The 22,252-nt window shown below is 43.4% G+C and overlaps 1 protein-coding gene across 1 annotated transcript in view; it reads left to right on the forward strand.

The window, feature by feature from the left end:
- Positions 1-4,582: 4,582 nt before the first annotated feature.
- ZNF512 (zinc finger protein 512) overlaps positions 4,583-22,252 on the forward strand; it is a 42,594-nt gene continuing 24,924 nt past the window's right edge. Inside the window, exons 1-3 of the mRNA XM_065400971.1 lie at positions 4,583-4,649; positions 18,685-18,881; positions 21,972-22,061. Of these exons, the coding sequence (XP_065257043.1) occupies positions 18,836-18,881; positions 21,972-22,061 (136 nt within the window). The 5' untranslated portion in view covers positions 4,583-4,649; positions 18,685-18,835. The remainder of the gene's footprint in view (positions 4,650-18,684; positions 18,882-21,971; positions 22,062-22,252) is intronic.

The following is a 22,252-nucleotide window of genomic DNA, read 5'->3' on the forward strand; positions in this document are numbered from 1 at the left end:
GGATCATTGTGGACATTGCTCCACCCATCAAGACTCAGGTTAACAATTTTACCCTCTAGACCGTTTGCACACTGCTCAATTTCTCTTTCATACACTTTATCCAGCAATTTGCCTGCGACATCTGCTCTGTTGGGTGGACTGTATCCTGGTCTTAATGACTGAACCATGTTAATGAAGTGTGGGTTCTCAATCATACGGAAAGGAGAGTTTGTTGCATAAACAAACCGGGCAATTTTTTCATCAATTACCTCTTTTTGTAATCTGCTAGTTCTTATCACAAATTCATCTATGGTTGTTTCTGGATGATGAAGTGTTCTTTTTCCCTTTTTGCTACAGGTATTATACTGTGGCTATGTGACAGTTTGAGAACTGCAAAACTAAGCAGCTCTGATCATAGAATCATAGAATATCAGGGTTGGAAGGGACCTCAGGAGGTCATCTAGTCCAACCCCCTGCTCAAAGCAGGACCAATCCCCAAATAAATCATCCCAGCCAGGGCTTTGTCAAGCCTGACCTTAAAAACCTCTAAGGAGATTCCACGACCTCCCTAGGTAACCCATTCCAGTGCTTCACCACCCTCCTAGTGAAAAGTTTTTCCTAATATCCAACGTAAACCTCCACCACTACAACTTGAGACCATTACTCCTTGTTCTGTCATCTGGTACCACTGAGAACAGTCTAGATCCATCCTCTTTGGAACCCCCTTTCAGGTAGTTGAAAGCAGCTATCAAATCCCCCCTCATTCTTCTCTTCTGAAGAGTAAACAAACCCAGTTCCCTCAGGCTCTCCTCATAAGTCATGTGCTCCAGCCCCCTAATCATTTTTGTTGCCCTCCGCTGGACTCTTTCCAATTTTTCCACATCTTTCTTGTAGTGTGGGGCCCAAAACTGGACACAGTACTCCAGGTGAGGCCTCACCAATGTCGAATAGAGGGGAATGATCACGTCCCTCGATCTCCTGGCAAAACTTATACAGCCCAAAATGCCGTTAGCCTTCTTGGCAACAAGGGCATACTGTTGACTCATATCCAGCTTCTCGTCCACTGTAACCCCTAGGTCCTTTTCTGCAGAACTGCTACCTAGCCACTCGGTCCCTAGTCTGTAGCAGTGCATGGGATTCTTCCGTCCTAAGTGTAGGACTCTGCACTTGTCCTTGTTGAACCTCATTAGATTTCTTTTGGCCCAATCCTCTAATTTGTCTAGGTCCCTTTGTATCCTATCCCTACCCTCCAGCGTATCTACCACTCCTCCCAGTTTAGTGTCATCTGCAAACTTGCTGAGAGTGTAGTCCACGCCATCCTCCAGATCATTAATGAAGATATTGAACAAAACCGGCCCCAGGACCGACCCTTGGGGCACTCCGCTTGAAACCAGCTGCCAACTAGACATGGAGCCATTGATCACTACCTGTTGAGCCTGACGAACTAGCCAGCTTTCTATCCACCTGATAGTCCATTCATGCAGCCCATAGTTCTTTAACTTGCCGGCAAGAATACTGTGGGATGGTATCTTCCTGATGGTATCTTCTGGACTGAGCACTGAGTCCCATTGGGTAGATAAAAAGATTAATTTAAATAATCTCTACAGAAGCCCATGGAACCCCATAAAATTGGGTCCCTAATCCATGAACGATTGGAACTTGTTTACAAAACTTCTCTTAAACATTACATGAATATATTCTCATCCTATAGAATTAGAATTTATAATCCCTATTCCATGATGAGATATCTTTGAGCTATAATGTATTTTAATTGAAACTATCTTTAGATGGGTTTTTTCTCAAAAAGCATTTTATCAACCCCCCCCCCCCTTTTTTTTTTTTAAACATTGATTTTTATCCACCCTGGTATTCAGGGGACCCATAAGTTACATGTAAAATGTCACTGTTCAATCAGTATCCCATCCTGTGCTTGAATTTGTGTACTGTCTCTTTAGAAGGGTTATGGCCCTGGAGTGGGGATACTGTCTTTCATGTGCCTGCTTCTTGTTGGCATAATGGAAGCTTTTGTGTTTTTGTAACATCATTTCTGACAACATTGAGCCAGAAGCCTTTAGTGATCACTGTGCCATAGGGTTTCTTCACAGCAAAGTTAATTTGAGTTACCCCCACTCAAGTTCCATCCACACAACTTATTAACTTGAGTGTGGTGGTGCTTTAGATTCAAATTGGTTGGTTTGTCTGTGGGTATAAATTAAAGCTTGAGTTAGTGCCACTTGTCAGCTGCTAATATGACTGCTGTACTGTGGACATAGGCTAGCTCCACTTGAGTACCATGGGACAGCATTGGAGGACCAAAAGTTCCCCCTGTAAGGACAGACAGCTTCTTTGCAATTTATTGGGGAAGAATTCATAGAGCAGCTCAGCTTACTGCAGTGCAGAGAACCGTGGGATGTGTCCCCAGATGTCTTAGTGTTACATGAGGGTGAGTGCAACGGCAGTGTGGACACAGCAGCTCAAATGTTATTTCACAGTGTGGCCTCTTGAGCTTGACTAACTTGAGAAATGTAACTTGAGTGTATAACTCAAGTTAACTGCAGTGAAGACATACCCACAGTGAAACTGCTATCTCTGCTAATAGAAACTCACCTACGGCAGTATTTTTCTCTTTCACATTTGTGTGGTACTGCAGCCTGTAAAAGGCTTTATAGGTTGAAAGAAAGTTTAAAAAAAATAGAAGTGTACAGTAATACAAATACTGTATTGCCTGCAATAACTAAGTAAAGTTGTCTTATTGTCCATATAACTGTCCAGTCCTTTTGGGAATCCTGCTAAGCTCTTGGCCTCAATAATGTGTAGTGGCATTGAGATCCACAGGTTGGTTATGCATTGTGTAAAAAGATATTTTCTTTTATCAGTTTTAAATGTAATGTCTTTCAATTTTGTTGGTTGTCCCCCTGCTCTTTTATTGAGAGGGTAAGTAGGAACATTGAATCCAACTTCTCTGGGCCTGTCATTATTTTTTATCCTGCTATCATATCCCTGCTCTTCTGTCACCTCACTAAACTAAACGGTCCAATCTTTTCAATCTCTCGTCATACAGAAGTAGATAGGGTGGCCACCAGAACTGAACATCATATACCCAGTGAGGGAGAGCCTCTGACTTATATCATGCCATTATTGAATGCAGCATAGTTGTAGCCATGTTGATGCCAGGATATTCAAGAGATAAAGTGGGCTCGAAAGCTTCTCTCTCTCTCTCACCAACAGAAGTTGGTCCAGTAAAAGATGTTACCTCACTCACCTTGTCTCTCTAATAGTGCCATTATAACTAGGGCTGTCAAGCGATTAAAACAATTAATCACGATTAATCGCACTGCTAAACAATAATAGAAGGATGGTTTTTACATTTTCAAATATATTAATTTCAATTACAACATAGAATACAAAGTGTATAGTGCTCACTTTATATTTATTTTTGATTACAGATATTTTCACTGTAAAAAAACAAAAGAAATCGTATATTTCAATTCACCTAATACAAGTACTGTAGTGCAATCTCTTTATCATGAAAGTTGAACTTACAAATGTTGAATTATGTACAAAAAAAACTGCATTCAAAAATAAAACAGTGTAAAATTTTAGAGCCTACAAGTCCACTCAGTCCTACTTCAGCCATTTGCTCAGACAAACAAGTTTGGTTTCATTTGCAATAGATAATGCTGCCCACTTCTTGTTTACAATGTCATCTGAAAGTGAGAACAGGCGTTCGCATGGCACTGTTGTAACCAGTGTTGCAAGATATTTACATGCCAGATGCGCTGAAGATTCATATGTCCCTTCATGCTTCAACCACCATTCCAGAGGATATGCATCATGCTGATGACGGGTTCTGCTTGATAACGAACCAAAGCAGAGTGAACCGATGCATGTTCATTTTCATCATTTGAGTCAGATGCCACCAGCAGAAGGTTGATTTTCTTATTTGGTCGTTCGGGTTCTGTAGTTTCCACATCTGAGTGTCACTCTTTTAAGACTTCTGAAAGCGTGCGTCACACTTCATCCCTCTCAGATTTTGGATGGCACTCAAGATTCTTAAATCTTGGTCAAGTGCTGTAGCTATTTTTAGAAATCTCACATTGGTACTGTGATGCTCTATACCTCGGGGGGACACCCAGCACCCCCATGTTCATCCTTGTAAAATGATTGTGTGGCATCCAATGCAAAGTTTGTCATGTGGGGTGTCTTTGGAAGGCTCATGATGCATTGAGCATTGTTGTTATAGTGATGTTATAGGTTATAATTTCATGTATGTCGTTATGAGGCTGAAAATATATCCCCATGGCTTAAAATAAGCCCAGGCAAAAACCTCTCCAAGACCAGAAAGGTAGTTTGCACCTCCCATCCCAACCACACAGGAACAAAGAGTGATGGCCTAGGCAGCAACAAAAGAATGTTAGACTCTCGAGGGAGTCACACTCCTTCCTTTGGTCAGTTTGGAACTGCGATGAGGTAATGCTCACCTGACTCTGAAAGCGGGGGGGGGGGGCAAAGCCAAGAGGGAAGAAAGGACATGGTAAAAGGGAGAGACATTTGCCAAGCTCTCTCTCTCTCTCTCTCTCTCTCACCTACATCTACAGACACCACCACCAAGCGACTGAAGTGCTGATCAAAGGGGAGAGCCTGGCTGAAGAGCAACCATGCAGCCTGTGGTGAGAAGCATCTAAGTTTGTAAGGGCATTGAAAATGTTAAGATCAGCCTGGAATGCGTTTTGCTTTTATTTCATTTGACCAAATCTAACTTGTGTTTTGACTTATCACTTAAAATCTATCTTTTATAGTTAATAAATTTGTTTGTTCTACCCAAAGCAGTGCGTTTGGTTTGAAGTGTCAGAGGCTCCCCTTGGGATAACAAGCCTGGTACATATCAATTTCTGTTAAATTGACGAAGTCATATAAGCTTGCAGCGTCCAGGGGGCATAACTGGACACTGCAAGATGGAGGTTCCTAGGGTTGTCTCTGGGACTGGAGATATTGGCTAGTGTCATTCGGTTGCAAGTAGCTGGGAGCAGCTTACATGCCAGAGCCTGTGCGTGAACAGCCCAGGAGTGGGGGTTCTCACAGCAGAGCAGGGTAAGGCTGGTTCCCAGAGTCAAGGATTGGAGTGACCTAGCAGATCACCGGTCTAGATAACACCAGAGGGGAACATCACAGGTACCTTCTTTGCATTTGTCAAATGTGCAGTGACCGTGTTCGTAAATCAAACATGTGGTGGGTCATCATCCAAGACTGCTATAACATGAAATATATGCAGAATGTGGGTAAAACAGAGCAGGGGACATACAATTCTCCCCCAAGGAGTTCAGTCACAAATTTAATTAACACATTATTTTTTTAACGAGCATCATCAGCATGGAAATATGTCCTCTGGAATGGTGGCTGAAGCATGAAGGGGCGTACAAATGTTTAGCATATCTGGCACGTAAATACTTTGCAACGCCGGCTACAAAAGTGCCATGCGAACTCCTGTTCTCACTTTCAGGTGACATTGTAAATAAGAAGCAGGCAACAGTATCTCCCGTAAATGTAAACAAATTTGTTTGTCTTCGCGATTGGCTGAACCAGAAATAGGACTGAGTGGACTTGTAGGCTCTAAACTTTTACGTTGTTTTGTTTTTGAGTGCAGTTATGTAACACAGAAATATCTACATTTGTAAGTTACACTTTCAGGATAGAGATTGCACTACAGTACTTGTATGAGATGAACTGAAAAATACTTTTTTTTTTTTTTTTTTGGTTTGGTTTATCTTTTTACAGTGCAAATATTTGTAATAAAAAATAATATAAAATGAGCACTGTACACTGTATTCTGTGTTGTAATAGAAATCAATATATTTGAAAATGTAGAAAAACATCCACAAATATTTAATAAATTTCAAGTGGTGTTCTATTGTTTAACTGTGTGATTAATCGCGATTAATTTTTTTGAGTTAATCGCGTGAGTTAACTGCGATTAATTGACAGCCCTAATTATAACTTTTTTTTCACCATCCTATTCCTTAAGCATTCAAATTTCTTTGTTTTTTGTTTGGTTCTGCCCACAGTGATCCACAGATCTTTCTCGCTTGTACAGTACATTTAGAAGTCAGTAGTATATGTGAATAGTGAATTATTCCTTCCATTGTGCATATCTTTGCATTTATCAACATTCATTGACATTCGTTTGCCATCGTGCTGCTCATTTACCCAAGGTTTGTTAGGATCCCTCTGAAGTTTCTCCCCATTGCCTCTATCTCTGACCAGTCAACATAATTTGTGTCATCTGCAAATTTTGTCACCTCCCTACTAACCCCCTCCTCCAGATAATTAATACATTAAGCAAGCCCCATCCTTGAAAGGGAACTTTGTGGCACCTGCTGTTAACCTTTTGCCATGAAGAAAATTGACAATTTAGCCCTTCTCTTTGTTTTCTGTCTCTTAGCCAGTTTCTAACCCATGATAGAACTTGACCTCTCACCCTGGACCAGAGCTGTTCTGTTACCTGAGTCAATCATATCTTTACTAGGCACTGGATTTGGGGAACCACTGGTGTAGCTTTTCTCAACACTGTGCCATCCATATCTTCAGTGTTGTAATGCTGTGAAGATGTAGATGTCCAGCCCATTTAGAACAGGAAAGCTATACACTCTGGGTTCCCAAGCCTGAAGCACAGAGGGCTATTGAAAAAGGGTTGTGCTGGCTGCTTGATATTGAAACTTAGTTAGGCCTGAGATGTTACTGAGGAGGGAGGTGGAAAATGAGACTTTGGGTGGGACTAATGGTGTGCAGCTGAGGTCCTTATTCTCTCTTAGGTGCCATATGAATTCCCATCACCTTTGATGTCTTAAGTGCTGTCCCAACTTGGCGAGTTGCTGGGGATCTGATGCAATTGCCATCAAGTGAGAAAGTCAAGGCTGAGTTTAGTCACTCATCTATTGGGAATGAATGGCTTGGGATAATGAAAACTTCATTGTGCCCCAGTGCAAGAGAAGGGATTAGAGCTCCCATTGCATGGGTTGGTCCCTATTCTAATTCCTTTACAAGTTCACCCGGGTTTGAGGCGGGGACAATAACTTTTTCACTGAAGAAGACAGTGCTTCCCCTTCATAAGTGATATGACAGAGATTAATAAGGTGCAGTTTATTATGTGAACTGAAAAACTAACACAAGAAGAAAAATCCGTATGGTACTATCCTGAATTGTTCCTCTTTCTGTCTTGCTAGGATACAGGACCTGGGCACAGACAATAGAAGATCAAGAGATCTCTGGGAAACAAAAAGTATGCATACGTTTCTTTGAAATCTGGCTAAAAACAAGGAACAAAGTTGAGAAATTCTCACTGCAGAGTTCCATTCCCTCCTTTTAACAATGCCCTTAACCTGAAGGGCTATATAAACGGCACATTTTCCATAGCTTATCTTGGGCCTGGATTGAGCTGGCTCACAGTGGTCACCATACCCCATTAATTGTAAGATTTTGTTTCAGGGGATTCTTTAGTAGGAGTAGAGAGGTTATTTTACCTCTGTATTTGGTACTGGTGCAACTGCTGCTGGAATACTGTTTCCAGTTCTGGTGTCCATAATTCAAGAAGGATGTTGATAAACTGCAGAGAAGAGCAACAAAGAATAACTAAAGGATTAGAAAACAGACCTTATAGTGATAGGCTCAAAGAGCTCAATCTATTTAGCTTAGCAAAGGGAAGATTTAAGAGGTGACTTGATCCCAGTCTATAAGTACCTACATGGGGAACAAATATTTAATAATGGGCTCTTCGGTCTAGCAGAGACAGGCATAACATGGCTGGAAGTTGAAGCTAGACAAATTCAGACTGGAAATAAGATGTTCATTTTTAATGGTGAAAGTAATTAACCACTGGAACAACTTACCAAGCGTTGTGGTGAATTCTCCATCACTAACAATTTTAAAATCAAGATTAAACATTTTTTCTAAAATATATGCTCTAAGAATTATTTTGGGGAAGTTCTGTGGTGTGTGTTGAACAGAAGGTCAGACTAGAGCATCGGTTCTCAAACTTAATTGCACCACAACCCTCCCCTCTTCTGATGACAAAAATTACTACACGACCCTGGGGGGGGGGGGACCAAAGCCTGAGCCCCGCCGCCCTGGGTTGAGGGGCCAAAGGCTGAACCCCACCACCCGGGGCAGAGAAGCCAAAGTCAAAGCCCAACAGCTTCAGCCCTAGGTGGGGGGGTCTGTAACCTGAGCCCCGCCATCCAGGGCTGAAGCCCTTGGGCTTCAGCTTCATCCCTGGACTCCAGCAAGTCTTAATGCCAGCTCTAGTGACCATTACAATGGGGTCGCGACCCACCTTGTGGTCCCAACCCACAGTTTGAGAACCGCTGGACTAGATGATAATAATGATCCCTTCTGGCCTATGAATTTATTAATCATATGTTGCTCCAGGTGTCACCCAGTGCAATGCCAAGTCTGCAGACAGAAATAAAAGAGCCAAGTGCTGTCTCCTATACCTATGCAAGCATGGAAGGTCCTAAATGCAGGACAATGGCCTCTTCTCCTGCAAGTAACCCCTTCCCCCTCAGACACACACAATTCCCCGGTCTGGCACAACTTATCCCCCACTACTTTCCAGTTTTTGTGCAACGGTGATGAGGCTGTGAGCTTCATGGTGGGGGAGCATTAGTGGGACGGCCAGTGCATTCACCACTTGGCAGATTCCCCCACCTCAAGGAAGCACAGATCCTCCAACTGTTATTACAGCTTATGGGCTGTGGTTGCAGCAGAGCATCTCAACAGCTACTCCACACCGTGCTGCCAGCTTGGTGGGGGATATTTGTTTTCCTTCAATTCCTCTTCTATTCTCTGTGCAAATCCCATTTACACGTGCTTTGCAGAAGATAGGGGCCACATTTGGTCTTATGAAAGGTCTGAACATCTTAGACAACCAACAATGATATTGAAAAATATTTAGCTGCTGATCATATTAGTGGAAACAGCCAAGTACTTCAGGGTTGTGGGCAGAATTTGAGAAGAAGAGAGCACACCGCTCCCTTCATCTGACCCCAGGTGGTAGCAGATCATTTATTGATGACATTATTTAGCGCTAACCCCCAAATCAGAAAGTCTTAATATAGAGTAAAACACAGGATTTGTTATGATGCTGTCTTCTGAGCCGCAAGCCATGCCAACTAAAGGAGCAGTTGCCACAGGTGTAAAACATTATTTATTTGTGTATTTGCAGCTCATGCTGTAAAAGCTCTCAAATTGTGGTGTGTGCAGCAAATGTCCACTAGTGGCAAGACTGCGCAACTGTGCAGTCTGCACCTACAGCATGATGACAGACTCTGGCTTGATTTTCTTACAAAGAACTCTCTAGAGGTGTATTCTCTGGTAGTACTGGTGGTGCAATAGCGTCTTGTGGCAGCTGCTGCTTCACTGTATAACCTGGCATTTACATCTCTTTAGAAGGCTATTATTAAATCAGCTCTGACCTGGAGTGTGGATTTGAATGGCCCCTTTTCATAGATTACAGAAGGGATCATTATGATCATCCAGTCTGACTTCCTGTATAACACAGACCAGAGTACATCTCCAAAATAATTCCTAGACCAGATCTTTCAGAAAAATATCTAATCTTGATTGAAAAATTGTCAGTGATGGAGAATCCAGCATGACCTTTGGTAAGTTGATCCAATGGAATTGCTCTCACTGTTCAGCTTTTACACCTTATTTTCAGTCTGAATTTGTCTAGCTTCAACGTCCTGCTATACCTTTCTCTAATTGTTCCACGTGTAGGTACTTAAAGAGTATAGTCAAGTCACCCCTTAACATTTTCTTTTTAAGTTAAGTAGATTGAGTTCCTTGAGTCTATCACTATAAGGCTTATTTTCTAAACCTTTAATCGTTCTCGTGGCTCTTCTCTGAACCCTCTCCAATTGATCAATATCCTTCTTGAATTGTGGACACCAGACCTTGACACAGTATTAAAGCAGTGGTTGCCAAATACAGAGTTAAAATAACATCTTTGCTCCTACTGAAGATTATCTAATTTGTGCATTTCAGGATTGTATTAGCTCTTTTGGCCACAGCACCATACTGGGGACCTCATGTTCACCTGACTATCCACCAGGACCCCCAAATCCTTTTCAGAGTCACTGCTTCTCAGGATAGAGTCCCCCATCCTGTAAGTATGGCCTCCATTCTTTGCTCCTAGATGTATACATTACATTTAGCCATATTAAAATGCATATTGTTTACCAAGCGATCCAGAATCCTCTCTGTCAGCGACCTATCCTCTTCCTTATTTATCACTCCTGCAATTTGTGTTATCTGCAAACTTTCAGTGCTAATTTTATGCCTTCTTCCAGGTCATTTATAAAAATGTTAAATAGAATAGGGCCAAGAATAGGTCCCTGTGGTACCCCAGTAGACACCACACCCATTTGATGATTTCCTATTTACAATTACATTTTGAGACCTCTCAGCCAGCTTTTAATCCATTAATATGTGCCATGTTAATTTTCTTGTCAGTTTTTTATTCAAAATGTGTTGAGTACCAAGTCAAATACCTTACAGAAATCTATAGTACATCAATACTATTACCTTTTATCAACCAAATTTGTAATCTCACTAATATATAGTTTGACAGGATCTGTTTTCCATAAATCCATATTGATAGGCATATATTACCCTCCTTTAATTGTTTATGAATTGAGTCCCATATCAGCCACTCCATTATCTTGCCTGGGATCCATGTCAGACTAGCAGGCCTATAATCACCCAGTCATCTCTCTTAAAAATACTGGAAGAAAGCCAATCTTCTGGAACTTCACTGCTGTTCCAAGACTTATTGAAAATCAACATTAATGATCCGGTAAGCTCCTCAGTTAGCTCTTTTAAAACTCTTGGATGCAAGTTATCCAGACCTACTGATTTTAAAATGTCTGACTTCAGTAGCTGCTGTTTAACACCCTCCTGAGATACTAACGGAATAGAAAGTGTTATATAATATGATATCTGGTGGGGTTTTTTTTTTTTTTACACAAATAGAGAGCAGAAACAGTTACCGAATACTTCTTCCTTTTCTGCATTATATTTGATGATTCTATCATTTCCAACTAGTAATGCCTTGTTAGAATTCTTTTTTCTGCAATATACTTTAAAAAATCCTTCTTATTCTTAATTCTGCTGGCCATAGAGTTCTCCTTGTGTCCCTTTGCTTCCCTTATCAATTTTCTACAATTCCTAGTTTCTGATTTATATTAATTGCTATTTATATTCATTCCCCTTTCTTCCATTTGTTTATATATATTATATATAGCTGCCTTTACTTCCCTTCTAAACCAAATTAGTTTTTTAACCAATCCAGCCTTCTTCCTCAGTTGTGGCTTTTTGAGCATCTAATAAAGTGTTCTTAAACAATTCCAAATGATCAGTCACATTTTTTTAGTAAATTCTTCCTCCCAGTTGATTTGGCTCATAATTGTTTTCAGCTTTGTGAAGTTGGTCCTTTTAAAGCCCCAGGTATATATATGTATATCATTGGCCTCGACTTTAGTGTGCAAACAGAATATAAATGTGCTCAAGTCATGATAACTTGTACTGAAGTTACTGTTAATTTTTAGTTCTGTGATCAGTTCCTCTTTATCTGTCAAGATGAGGTCTCTATAGCCTGCTTTCATGTTGGATGTAATGCTTTCCGAGTTAGGAAATTTACCTGTAATATACCAAGGATGTTTTAATACTGGCATCATGAGACCTCCAGCATACGTTACTCATACTGAAGTATTCCAGGATATCACAGCTATTTTTTCCTACACATTATAGGAGCCACTCATCCTGTTCACTAGCGTGATTTGGTGGTCTGTAGCAGACACAGATCGATACCCCATCTTGTGCTCTATCTGTTAGGACATTGATTCGTAAATATTCAAGATAATTTTCTTCCTGGTTATCAGTGATAGGAAAGAGGTAATGCCATTTTGGACATAGTGCCACTCCCCCTCCACTTTTGCCCACTCGATTTTCCTAAATAGGTTGTAACCTTTGATTTTTAACATTCCAATCATGGGAATCATCCCACCATGTTTCACGAATACCAACCAGATAAAATTTATGTTCATGAATGAGAAATTCCTATTCCTCTTGTTTGTTACCCAGGCTCCTAGCATTGGTGTATAGGCAATTCAATAATCTGTCAATTAATCGCGATTAACTAAAAAAAAATTAATCGCGATTAAAAAAAATTAATCGCACTTATAACAATAGAATACCAATTGAAATTTATTAAATATTTTTGGATGTTTTTCTACATTTTCAATATTGATTTCAATTACAACACAGCATACAAAGTGCACGGTGCTCACTTTATATTTGTTATTACAAATATGCACTGTAAAAATGATAAACAAAAGATATAGTATTTTTCAATTCACCTCATACAAGTACTGAAGTGCAATCTTTTTATCGTAAAAATGTAACTTACAAATGCAGATTTATTTATTTTTTGGTTACATAACTGCACTCAAAAACAAAACTGTCTAAAACTTTAGAGCCTACAAGTCCACTCAGTCCTACTTCTTATTCTGCTAATTGCTAAGACAAACAAGTTTGTTTACATTGACGGGAGATACTGCTGCCTGCTTCTTATTTACAATGTCACCTGAAAGTGAGAACAGGTGTTTGCATGGCACTTTCGTAGCTGGCATTGCAAGGTATTTACATGCCAGTTATGCTAAACATTCGTATGCCCCTTCATGCTTCGGCCACCATTCCAGAGGACATGCTTCCATGCTGATGATGCTCGTTAAAAAAATAATGCATCAATTAAATTTTGACTGTACTTCTTGGGGGGAGAATTGTGTGTCATCTTCTGTTTTACCCACATTCTGCATATATTTCATGTTATAGCAGTCTCGGATGATGACCCAGCATATGTTCATTTTAAGAACATTTCACAGCAGATTTGACAAAACGCAAAAAAAGTACCGATGTGAGATTTCTAAAAATAGCTGCAGCACTCGACTCGAGGTTTAAGAATCTGAAGTGCCGTCCAAAATCTGAGAGGGACGAAGTGTGGAGCATGCTTTCAGAAGTCTTAAAAGAGTGACACTCCGATGCGGAAACTACAGAACCCGAACCACCAAAAAAGAAAATCGACCTTCTGCTGGTGGCATCTGACTCAAATGATGAAAATGAACATGCATCGGTCCGCTCTGCTTTGGATTGTTATGAAGCAGAACCCATCATCAGCATGGACGCATGTCCTCTGGAATGGTGGTTAAAGCATGAAGGGATATATGAATCTTTAGCACATCTGGCACGTAAATATCTTGCAATGCCAGCTACAACAGTGCCATGCAAATGCCTGTTCTCACTTTCAGGTGACATTGTAAACAAGAAGCAGGCAGCATTATCTCCTGCAAATTGTAACCAACCTTATTTGTCTGAGTGATTGGCTGACCAAGAAGTGGGACTGAGTGGACTTGTAGGCTCTAAAGATTTACACTGTTTTGTTTTTGAATGCAGCTTTTTTTTACATAATTCAACATTTGTAAATTCAACTTTCATAATAGAGATTAAACTACAGTACTTGTATGAGATGAATTGAAAAATAAAATTTTTTTGTTTACAGTGCAAATATTTGTAATAAAAAATAAATATAAAGTGAGCACTGTGCACTTTGTATTTTGTGTTGTAACTGAAATTAATATATTTGCAAATGTAGTAAACAGCTTGCACTTGATTCACAGGAAGTCCCTTCTGGGTTCAGGTATGAAAGAAAACATGGCACATCCATTGCATTCACCACCACTGTTCATTGCTGGCTATCTTGAAATCACACGTAGAGCTGACACTGGAAGGAAAGCTTCTCACGTTCCCTTTCCAAATGCCCGTTGAAACTCGCTGTTAGCTGTCTCTGTTTATGGCTCTCAAGTTCACCTGACAAGTGACTCTTTTTATAGTCCAAATCTCCTTGCTTAGCTCAGCTTAGCTCCGCCTCTCTCCACCAAGGAGCAATTAACCACTCAGAGACTGCTAACAGCAGAGTTGATCAAAGCTCCAAAGATTAGAGCTGTGTGGCCTTTACCAAGCCACCAGCAAACAAGCCTGTCTCATCTACTTACTCAAGGGCCCACTGCCCAGCTATGCAGCCTGTACACAAAGAGCAAATAAACAGTCAAACAACCAACCCACAGACAGACCAAACACACCACTCACAAAGTCCCACTACCTCCAAACACAGAGTCCCCAGTTACGCCCTCCGGAACTCCACTGTTAGCTGCATCTATTTGTGGCTCTTGGGTTCACCTAGTACAGGGGTCAGCAACCTTTCAGCAGTGGTGGGCCGAGTCTTCATTTATTCACTCTAATTTAAGGTTTTGCGTGCCAGTAATACATTTAAACATTTTTAGAAGGTCTCGTTCTATAAGTCTATAATATATAACTAAACTATTGTTGTATGTAAAGTAAATAAGGTATTAAACATTTTTAAGAAACTTCATTTAAGATAAAATTAAATTAAAATGCAAAGGCCCCCGGAGCGGTGGCCAGGACCTGGGCAGTGTGAGTGCCACTGAAAATCAGCTCGGGTGCCGCCTTAGGCACGTGTGCCATAGGTTGCCTACCCCTGACCTAGTACACGACTTTTTTTATACCAAATCTTCCTGCCTAGCCAGCGCAGCTCCGCTCCTCACCACCAGGGAGCTATTGACCACTCAGAAACTGCAAACGGCAGTGCTGATGAAAGCTCCAAGCGACCTTTACCGAGGCACTAACCAACAGACCTCTGTCAGATGCCTACTCAGGCCCATGACCCTGGCCCCTGCCAAGGATGAAAAGTGTTTACTCTTCTGACGATTTTTAACATTCTGTTCTGAAGATTTTGAAGCTGTAATGAATTAGGTGGATCCACTCCTGCTCAGGGTGTTTAAGGGCTCGGCTGACCCCCTCCCCCTCCTTCAAATGCACTTGCGTAGCTCTCCTTAATGTCTGTCAAGTGTATGTAGAACAATAACTTCCTTTTAGATGTGTGAGAGACAGGGTGGGGGAGGTAATATCTTTTATTGGACCAACTTCTGCTGGTGAGAGAGACAAGCTTTCAAGCTACACGGAGCTCTTCCTCAGGTCTGGGAAAGGTACTCAGAGTGTCGCAGCTAAATATAAGGTAGCACATATTCCAAGGCACCATTCAAGGTGAAGTGGTCTGTTAACACCCCTGTAGTCGTAGGACAAAATAAGCCATAAATCCAGTGCTTTATTAAGACCAGGATTTTTAGACTAGGTCTACACTAAAGACCTTACAGCAGCACAGCTGTACCAATGCAGCTGCCGCTGTAAGATCTCTCATGTAGCTCCTCTATGTCAATGTGAGAGAGCTCTCCCGTCGACATAATTAAACCATCCCCAATGAGCAGCGGTAGCTATGTCGGCAGAAGAGCGTCTCCCACCGACATAGTGCTGTCCACATCGGCGCTTCTGTCTATGTAACTTGTCGGTCAGGGGTGTAGGTTTTTTCACACCTCTAAATGACATAAGTTTTACCGACAAAAGTGCTAGTGTACACAAACATTTTGGCTAGCAAAGTTATGAATTAACAGGCCACTTCACCTTTAATGGTCCTTTAGAATATGTGCTAACTACTTATACTAAACTATCTGTTCAATCTTATACAGTAACTCCTCACTTAATGTTGTAGTTATGTTCCTGAAAAATGATTTAAGTGAAACGATGTTAAGCGAATCCAGTTTCCCCATAAGAATGAATGTAAATGGGGGGGGGGGAGGGGGGTTTAGGTTCCAGGGAAAAATTTTTTTTGCCATGCAGTACAGTACTATAGTTGGGAGGTGCCCCTGCCTTACCCCACACAGGCACAGCCCACTGGCACTGGAGACAATGAGGCAGGCAAGGAGGCTGAAGGTGCTGTAGGCTAGGAGAAATACACTGTGCAGCGGCAGCTTCCCCTACTCTGCAAGCACCAGGGGCTGGGGGCTCAACCCTCGCCCGCCCACGCCACCCCTTCCCCCAAGCCCCCACCCTTAACCCGCCTCTTCTCCCCCCCCATCCCCCTTTACTCTGCACGCCACGTCCTCGCTCCTCCCCTGCCCACAGCAATCAGCTGGCTTGCGACGTTCGGGGGGGGGGGGGGGAGGAGCGAGGACTCAGCGCGCAGGCTCCCCCTCCCTCCCCTGCCTCCTGCCCGCAGCAATCAGCTGGCTTGCGTTTGGGAGGCAGGGAAGGGAGGGGGAGCCTGCGCACCCGGTCCTCGCTCCTTCCCCCCCTTCCTCCTGAACGCAAGCCAGCTGATTGCCCCGGGCAGGAGGCAGGGGGATGTGGGGGAAGGTGATGTTCCGTGGGGTCTGCTGGCGGGAGGCACTGTGGGGGGGGGGGGGGGCGTAGGGGGGCTGCCAGTTGTGGACAAAGCAGGCGGCCAAACGACATTATAGCAAAGCATTGCACAACTTTAAATGGAGCATATTCTGTAATTGAGCAGGGACGTAAGATCGAAACAACATTAAGCGAGAGGACGTTAAGTGGGGAGTTACTGTATTTAGCTGTGACATTCTTATACTCCTGGGGGCATTCTGCACCAAAAAATTAAAAATTCTGTGCACTATATTTTAAAATTTTGCAAAATTCTGCATATTTTATTTGTCAAAATAACTCTGTCAGTAAGTATGTCTGTAACAATCCACACACACACACACACATTATATATATATATATATATATATACACATACATACATATATTCCTCCAGGAGTAGAGTTAAAGAGACCCCTACAACAACCTAGTTTCTGTTTCTCTGCCCCCTCCCCCACAGAACCCAGCTGCGGGGCACCCTCCAGTCCAGACTCCTGCATCCCCTCTTCTCCAGAGCCCAGCTGCGGACTCCCTCCCCACCACCAGCCACCCCCTCCTCCCTCAAGAGCTCAGGGATCCAGAGGAAGAAACAGCCAAATGCTGAGTCCTGGGCTTGTATGGAGTTTCCTGCAGGATGCTTCCTTCCTTCAGGGCATGTTGAGAACTGTAGCTGCTGAGAACCCTCTAGCTCCCTCCCCCTCCCCCTCCGGCAGTGTCGTCTACAATAACTCCTCACTTAACGTTGTAGTTATGTTCCTGAAAAATGCAACTTTAACAATGTTAAGCTAATCCAATTTCCCCATAAGAATTAATGTAAATGAGGGGGTTAGGTTCCAGGGAAATTTTTTTCACGAGACAACAGACTCTCTCTCTCTCTCTCTCTCTCTATATATATATATATACACACACACACAGTTTTAAACAAACAATTTAATACTGGTATGCAGAGATGATGATTGTGAAGCTTGGTTGAGGTGGAGGAGTCAGGGTGGGATATTTCCAGGGAATGCCTTACTGCTAAATGAACTAGCAATTGGCTGAGCCCTCAAGGGTTAACTCTCACACTCTACTGTACAAGGCAGCAGGAAAGGAGGGAGGGCAGACAGAGAGAGAGAGAGAGATGCACATTTCCCCTTTAAGTATGAAGAGTGGGGTCAGACGTACATTGCCTTGTTAATTAGATCAGCAAGCTGAGACCAGACTGCTGCTGCCTGGAAGCTCCCTCTGTCATGTGTCCCCCCTGCTCTATGGAAGATGGGGTAAGTGGGGTGCAGGGGGGAGGAGCACACCCTGACATTAGCCCCCCACTTTTCCTTCCCCCCCACCCCCCAGCAAGCAGGAGTCTCAGGGAGCAGCTCCAAGGCAGAGGGCAGGAGCAGCACATGGCAGTGGGGGGAGGGACAGCTGCAATTGCTAGCCTGCTGGGCAGCTGCTGCACAGGGAACTTAGGGGAGCGGGGAGCTGATGGGGGGTGGGGGGGGGAGATGTCGGTCCACCTTGGTTCCAACTACCCACCAGCTAGCTCCGCCGGGCTGCTCTTCTTGCAAGAGGTGGACAAAGCAGGCGGCTGCCAAACAACGTTAGAAGGGAGTATTGCACAACTTTAAACGAGTATGTTCCCTAATTGATCAGCAACTTAACAACGAAACAACGTTAACTGGGACGACTTTAAGTGAGGAGTTACTGTATTTGTGAGCTGGGTTCTGCTGGGTCCAGCGGCTCCTAGTGGCAGCCAGCAGCTCTGCAGCCCATTTCTGAGGGGAGAAAAATGAAATTCTGCGTGCACAACATGAATTTCTGAGCAAATTCTGCATTGCACAGTGGTGCAGAATCCCCCCAGGAGTAACTTAGTACCTTTCCCAGACCCGAAGAAGAGCTCTGTGTAGCTCGAAAGTTTGTCTGTCTCACCAACAGAAATTGGTCTACTAAAAGCTATTACTCACCCACCTTATCTGTCTCATATCCTGGGACTGATCACAGCACCAACAACACTGTATACAACATTCAGGATGTCTGTCCTGCAGACTGTATTCTGTCTTGCCTCTATTTCCTTGTATTCCCCTGTCTGTCTGTATCCATCTGTTATCTCCTGTCTTATACTTAGATTGTGAGCTCTTTGGGGCAGAGACTGCCTTCTTCTGTGTTTGTACAGTGGGTAGCACACTGGGGTCTGGGTCCATGACTGGGCTCCTAGACACTACATTACTATTAATAAAAAAGAAATTAGGTTTACTGAACTGTGGGGTGGGCTCGAAGACTGGTTGTGAAGATGAAAGCAGCATGCTCTGCTGTCAGACTAATTGCATCGGCATGTGTGCATGTACCCATCTTGATGTTTGTTTTATATCTAGGATTTTCTTTTTCTAGGTCCGAGGAGTTTGAAACTAGTCTCCTAGGGTCGGACAATAACAATGAGTGCTTCAGTGATTCTTCTTCTACTTCTTCCAAGGGTCGAGTGAGCGGGAGCTCAGAATCTGGGGGCAAGCGGGCTATTCGCAGAGCCACTGACTGGCTGGAAATGAGGGGAATAAAAACCAATATTAATAAATCCTCAGAGAAGAAAGGTACTTTAGAGTCCTTAGTACTGGGCAAAGCTGTCTTCTCACTGATTCTTTTAATCAAGATTGAATGTCTTTCTGAAAGATATGCTACAGTTCGTCCACAAGTTATAGTCTCAATAGTGTCTTTTCTAGGTTAAGGAAGAATAACTGTCTCCACTGCAGAACTTACTGGTAAAATTCTATGGTCAGTTTTGTGCAGAAGGTCAGGCTAAATGATCTGGCCTTTAAGATCAATGAAACTATGACTACAGGTCTGTTTTATCTGTGGGTGAGAGCTCTGCCAGTGTTTTGGGAGAATGCTTTGCATAGGAATTTTAAAACTAGGCTAGAAAATAGAAATAACACTAGAACATATACAAAAGAGAGCAAGCCAGCAGTGGTCCTGGGGGTTAGAAATGGGCACGAAGTTGTCCTTTCCATTTCTAACATCTATTATTTTCTGATTTAGAATGGGCTAGGACCTTTTGTATTAATGTACTAATGCATCTTGCATGTCATATCCCATGAGGTGAAACCTGTTAGTTAATGATGGGGAAGACCTCTGATATTCAGGTGTCTATACTGGATGAAAACTGGTGGAGTGTGAAAGGAGGCATGAACTTGGCTGAGAAGGTTCTGCATGTGTAGGGATTGGTCCTATGTCAGTTGAAAACCTGTCTTTGAGACACCAGTACACAGCAGGGGGGAAATCACAGTATTGCTAGCCCCAGGCATTCAAATATCATGAAATTTGGCTTAAAAATCATATTTTAAAAAAAGTTTGTTTCTTTGGATTTTCCTTTTGGTTTTTGAGTTCTTACAGTCCACTTGGGTGCAACCATGAGAGTAGAACCTTGTTGGGTTTTTTTTAACATGAAAGTAGAGATTTTCACGTAATTGGATCACTCCAGGAGCTGGGACTTAAAGACAAACACAAAATATCACAAGAGTTATGCTAAAACAATAAGAGTTGGCAACCCTGATTTTTGAGAGGAAAGATCCCATGTGTGTGGTGCATCAGCATTTGTGTGTCCTATGTGTGGGTTTCTTCCCCCAGTGCGCTAAGAGGGGGAGCCCTGTCTGTGTTCATGGTGTCTCAGTGCCTTACAGCAAGCAGAATGCAAACTAGGCAGTGATGGGTGGTCAGATGAGCCTTCCTGGAATCTCTTCTGTTATGGATGAGGAGCTTCCCCCTGAGAATGGCTGTAGTGGGCAGGTGATTTACATGAGCCAATACAAACTCTGTAGCAGACTCTGCAGCAGTTTCATGACTAATGGGGATCTGACTGGAAATTTTGGGAGCAGCAGCTGAGGGTCAGTTTTAAATGCTGGTTGCCAGTTCCTTGTTCTGGACATGGGCCTCAGGATCCCAAATAAGGGGCTCCTCCCTGCATCTTTTCTCCTGATTTGGCCCCCATTTCCATGCATATTGCAGAGGAGCAAACTCTTCTGGAAGGTGTTTTATACTCCTTCTCTCAGGCTATGTCTTCACTACCCGCCGATCCGGCGGGTAGCAATCGGTCTATCGGGGATCGACTTACCGCGTCTAGTGAAGACGCGGTAAAATCGATCCCTGATCGCTCTGCCGTCGACTCCGGAAATCCACCTCGGCAAGAGGCGGCAGCGGAGTCGGCGGCAGCGCGGTAGCGGTCGACTTTCCAGCGTCCTCACCGCCAGGTAAGCCGACCTAAAATACGCAACTTCAGCTACGGTATTCACGTAGCTGAAGTTGCGTATCTTAGGTCGGACCCCCGCTGTAGTGTAGACCTAGCCTCAAACTTTCCAGTGCATTCTCCATCCTCTTGGTTCTGGCAGTGGGGGGGGGGTTTGACTTCTCTCTTTCTGCATAGAACTGGGGAGCAGTGCGGCACTTCCAGTCCTTTCAAGGTCCTGCAAAAAATTCTACCTTCCTGACAGAACAACCACTGGTTCAGTGTTCGCCACTTAACTCACCCCTTTTTCACTTGTTGAGTCTTCCTTTGGCTTCCCTTTGACTAGGATTGTATGCAGTTCGGCAACTATGAAACCCAGGGACAAAGCATCTTGAGTATCCATTACAGAAGGAGTTCATCCAAAACCTAACAACTTTGTTTCTGGTCTGTACTAACCACCAAATCAGTTTCAGCTCCAGCTGAGGGTTGGACAGGGTGACCCACTTGTTATTTCTTAGTGTAGACAGGGCCCAGGTCTTCAGCCTTGTTCCTCATAAGTCCCCGAGGTGCATGTGGCTGTTCTGTGTTACTGCTTACGTGGCTGTGAGCAGTTGGTGGTGATACCCTTCAGATCTCTGACTATTCTTTCTGGCTCTCATGTCAGCTGTACTCCTTACCTCCCACTTGCACACAAGTGGTTGCTTCCTGTCTTAGGGTAAGCTGGCCCTTTAAGAGGGTTGAGGCTCAGTTGCACCTGTGCCATACTTTTAGTTTGCCTCCCCAGGTGGAGGAAATGAGCAAAGTCATGTGACCAAACTAGGCATGGTGGAGAAATAAGGGGAGCTGGTGATTCAGTCATAGAGGGACTGCAGAGAGAACAGCCCTGGGAGTCAGTGCTGTATAAAAGAGTGTGTTGGGGGGATCTGGGAGGGATGAAAGATTAGGAAGAGGGCAGTGCGTTGGAGGGACAGGCCATTTGACACTCCAGGGGGCAGAAAGCCTAGTTGTTTGTGTTCCCAGGAGTGGGAATGCATTGAAGAGGTGAACGAGTTTCCCTACGCTGCCACCCAGCAAGGAGCTGTAATGACCCCTGAGAACGAGGGGAGGATAGAGAGACTGAACAGAGCCCAGGTGGGGCTAGAGCTCAGCCCAGGAGAAGGGCAGGGTTGGAAGGGAAGATAGACCCTTGGGAAGGAAAGGCTGTGCCCAGCTTAATAGCAGGGCAGAAGACTATTTTGGTTTTGTGTTGGTTTGGACTTTGATATGCCAGAAGGGGTGTGGACTTTTTGGGACTTGGCCACAGGGCTAAGTCACCTCAGCAACCAAACCATGTTGAAGACCGAGAGAGCATCACTGGAGATAAGGGGAAACTGAAGCGATGGATGGAGATCAGCTAGGTGTGATGTTACACTCCCCGAGCCTCAGCAGGACTGACTTGTCTTCATTCTCTGACACCTCACAGGAGAATCACCTTCCAGAGGAAAGAGGAAATCTGAGCGAGAGGATGATGAAGATTATGAAGAATTTTCCAGAAAGAAGCAGAAAGTTCCTGGTAATATGAATAACTTGTAGTTCCTAACCACAGACCTGTGTGTGCTCTCAGCTTCCTATGTTGTTACCATGTGCTGCTGGAGCCACGGTCCTGCACGTGCTCTTGGCTACCTTTCTGTTGGGATTGTGCCCTACGCAAGCCCTCTGCTGCTGCTGCCCATTTTCTAATCCACAATGGGGCTGGAGTGGCTC

Source organism: Emys orbicularis, chromosome 3 (genome assembly GCF_028017835.1).
Source record: "Emys orbicularis isolate rEmyOrb1 chromosome 3, rEmyOrb1.hap1, whole genome shotgun sequence".
NCBI lineage: Eukaryota > Metazoa > Chordata > Testudines > Emydidae > Emys > Emys orbicularis.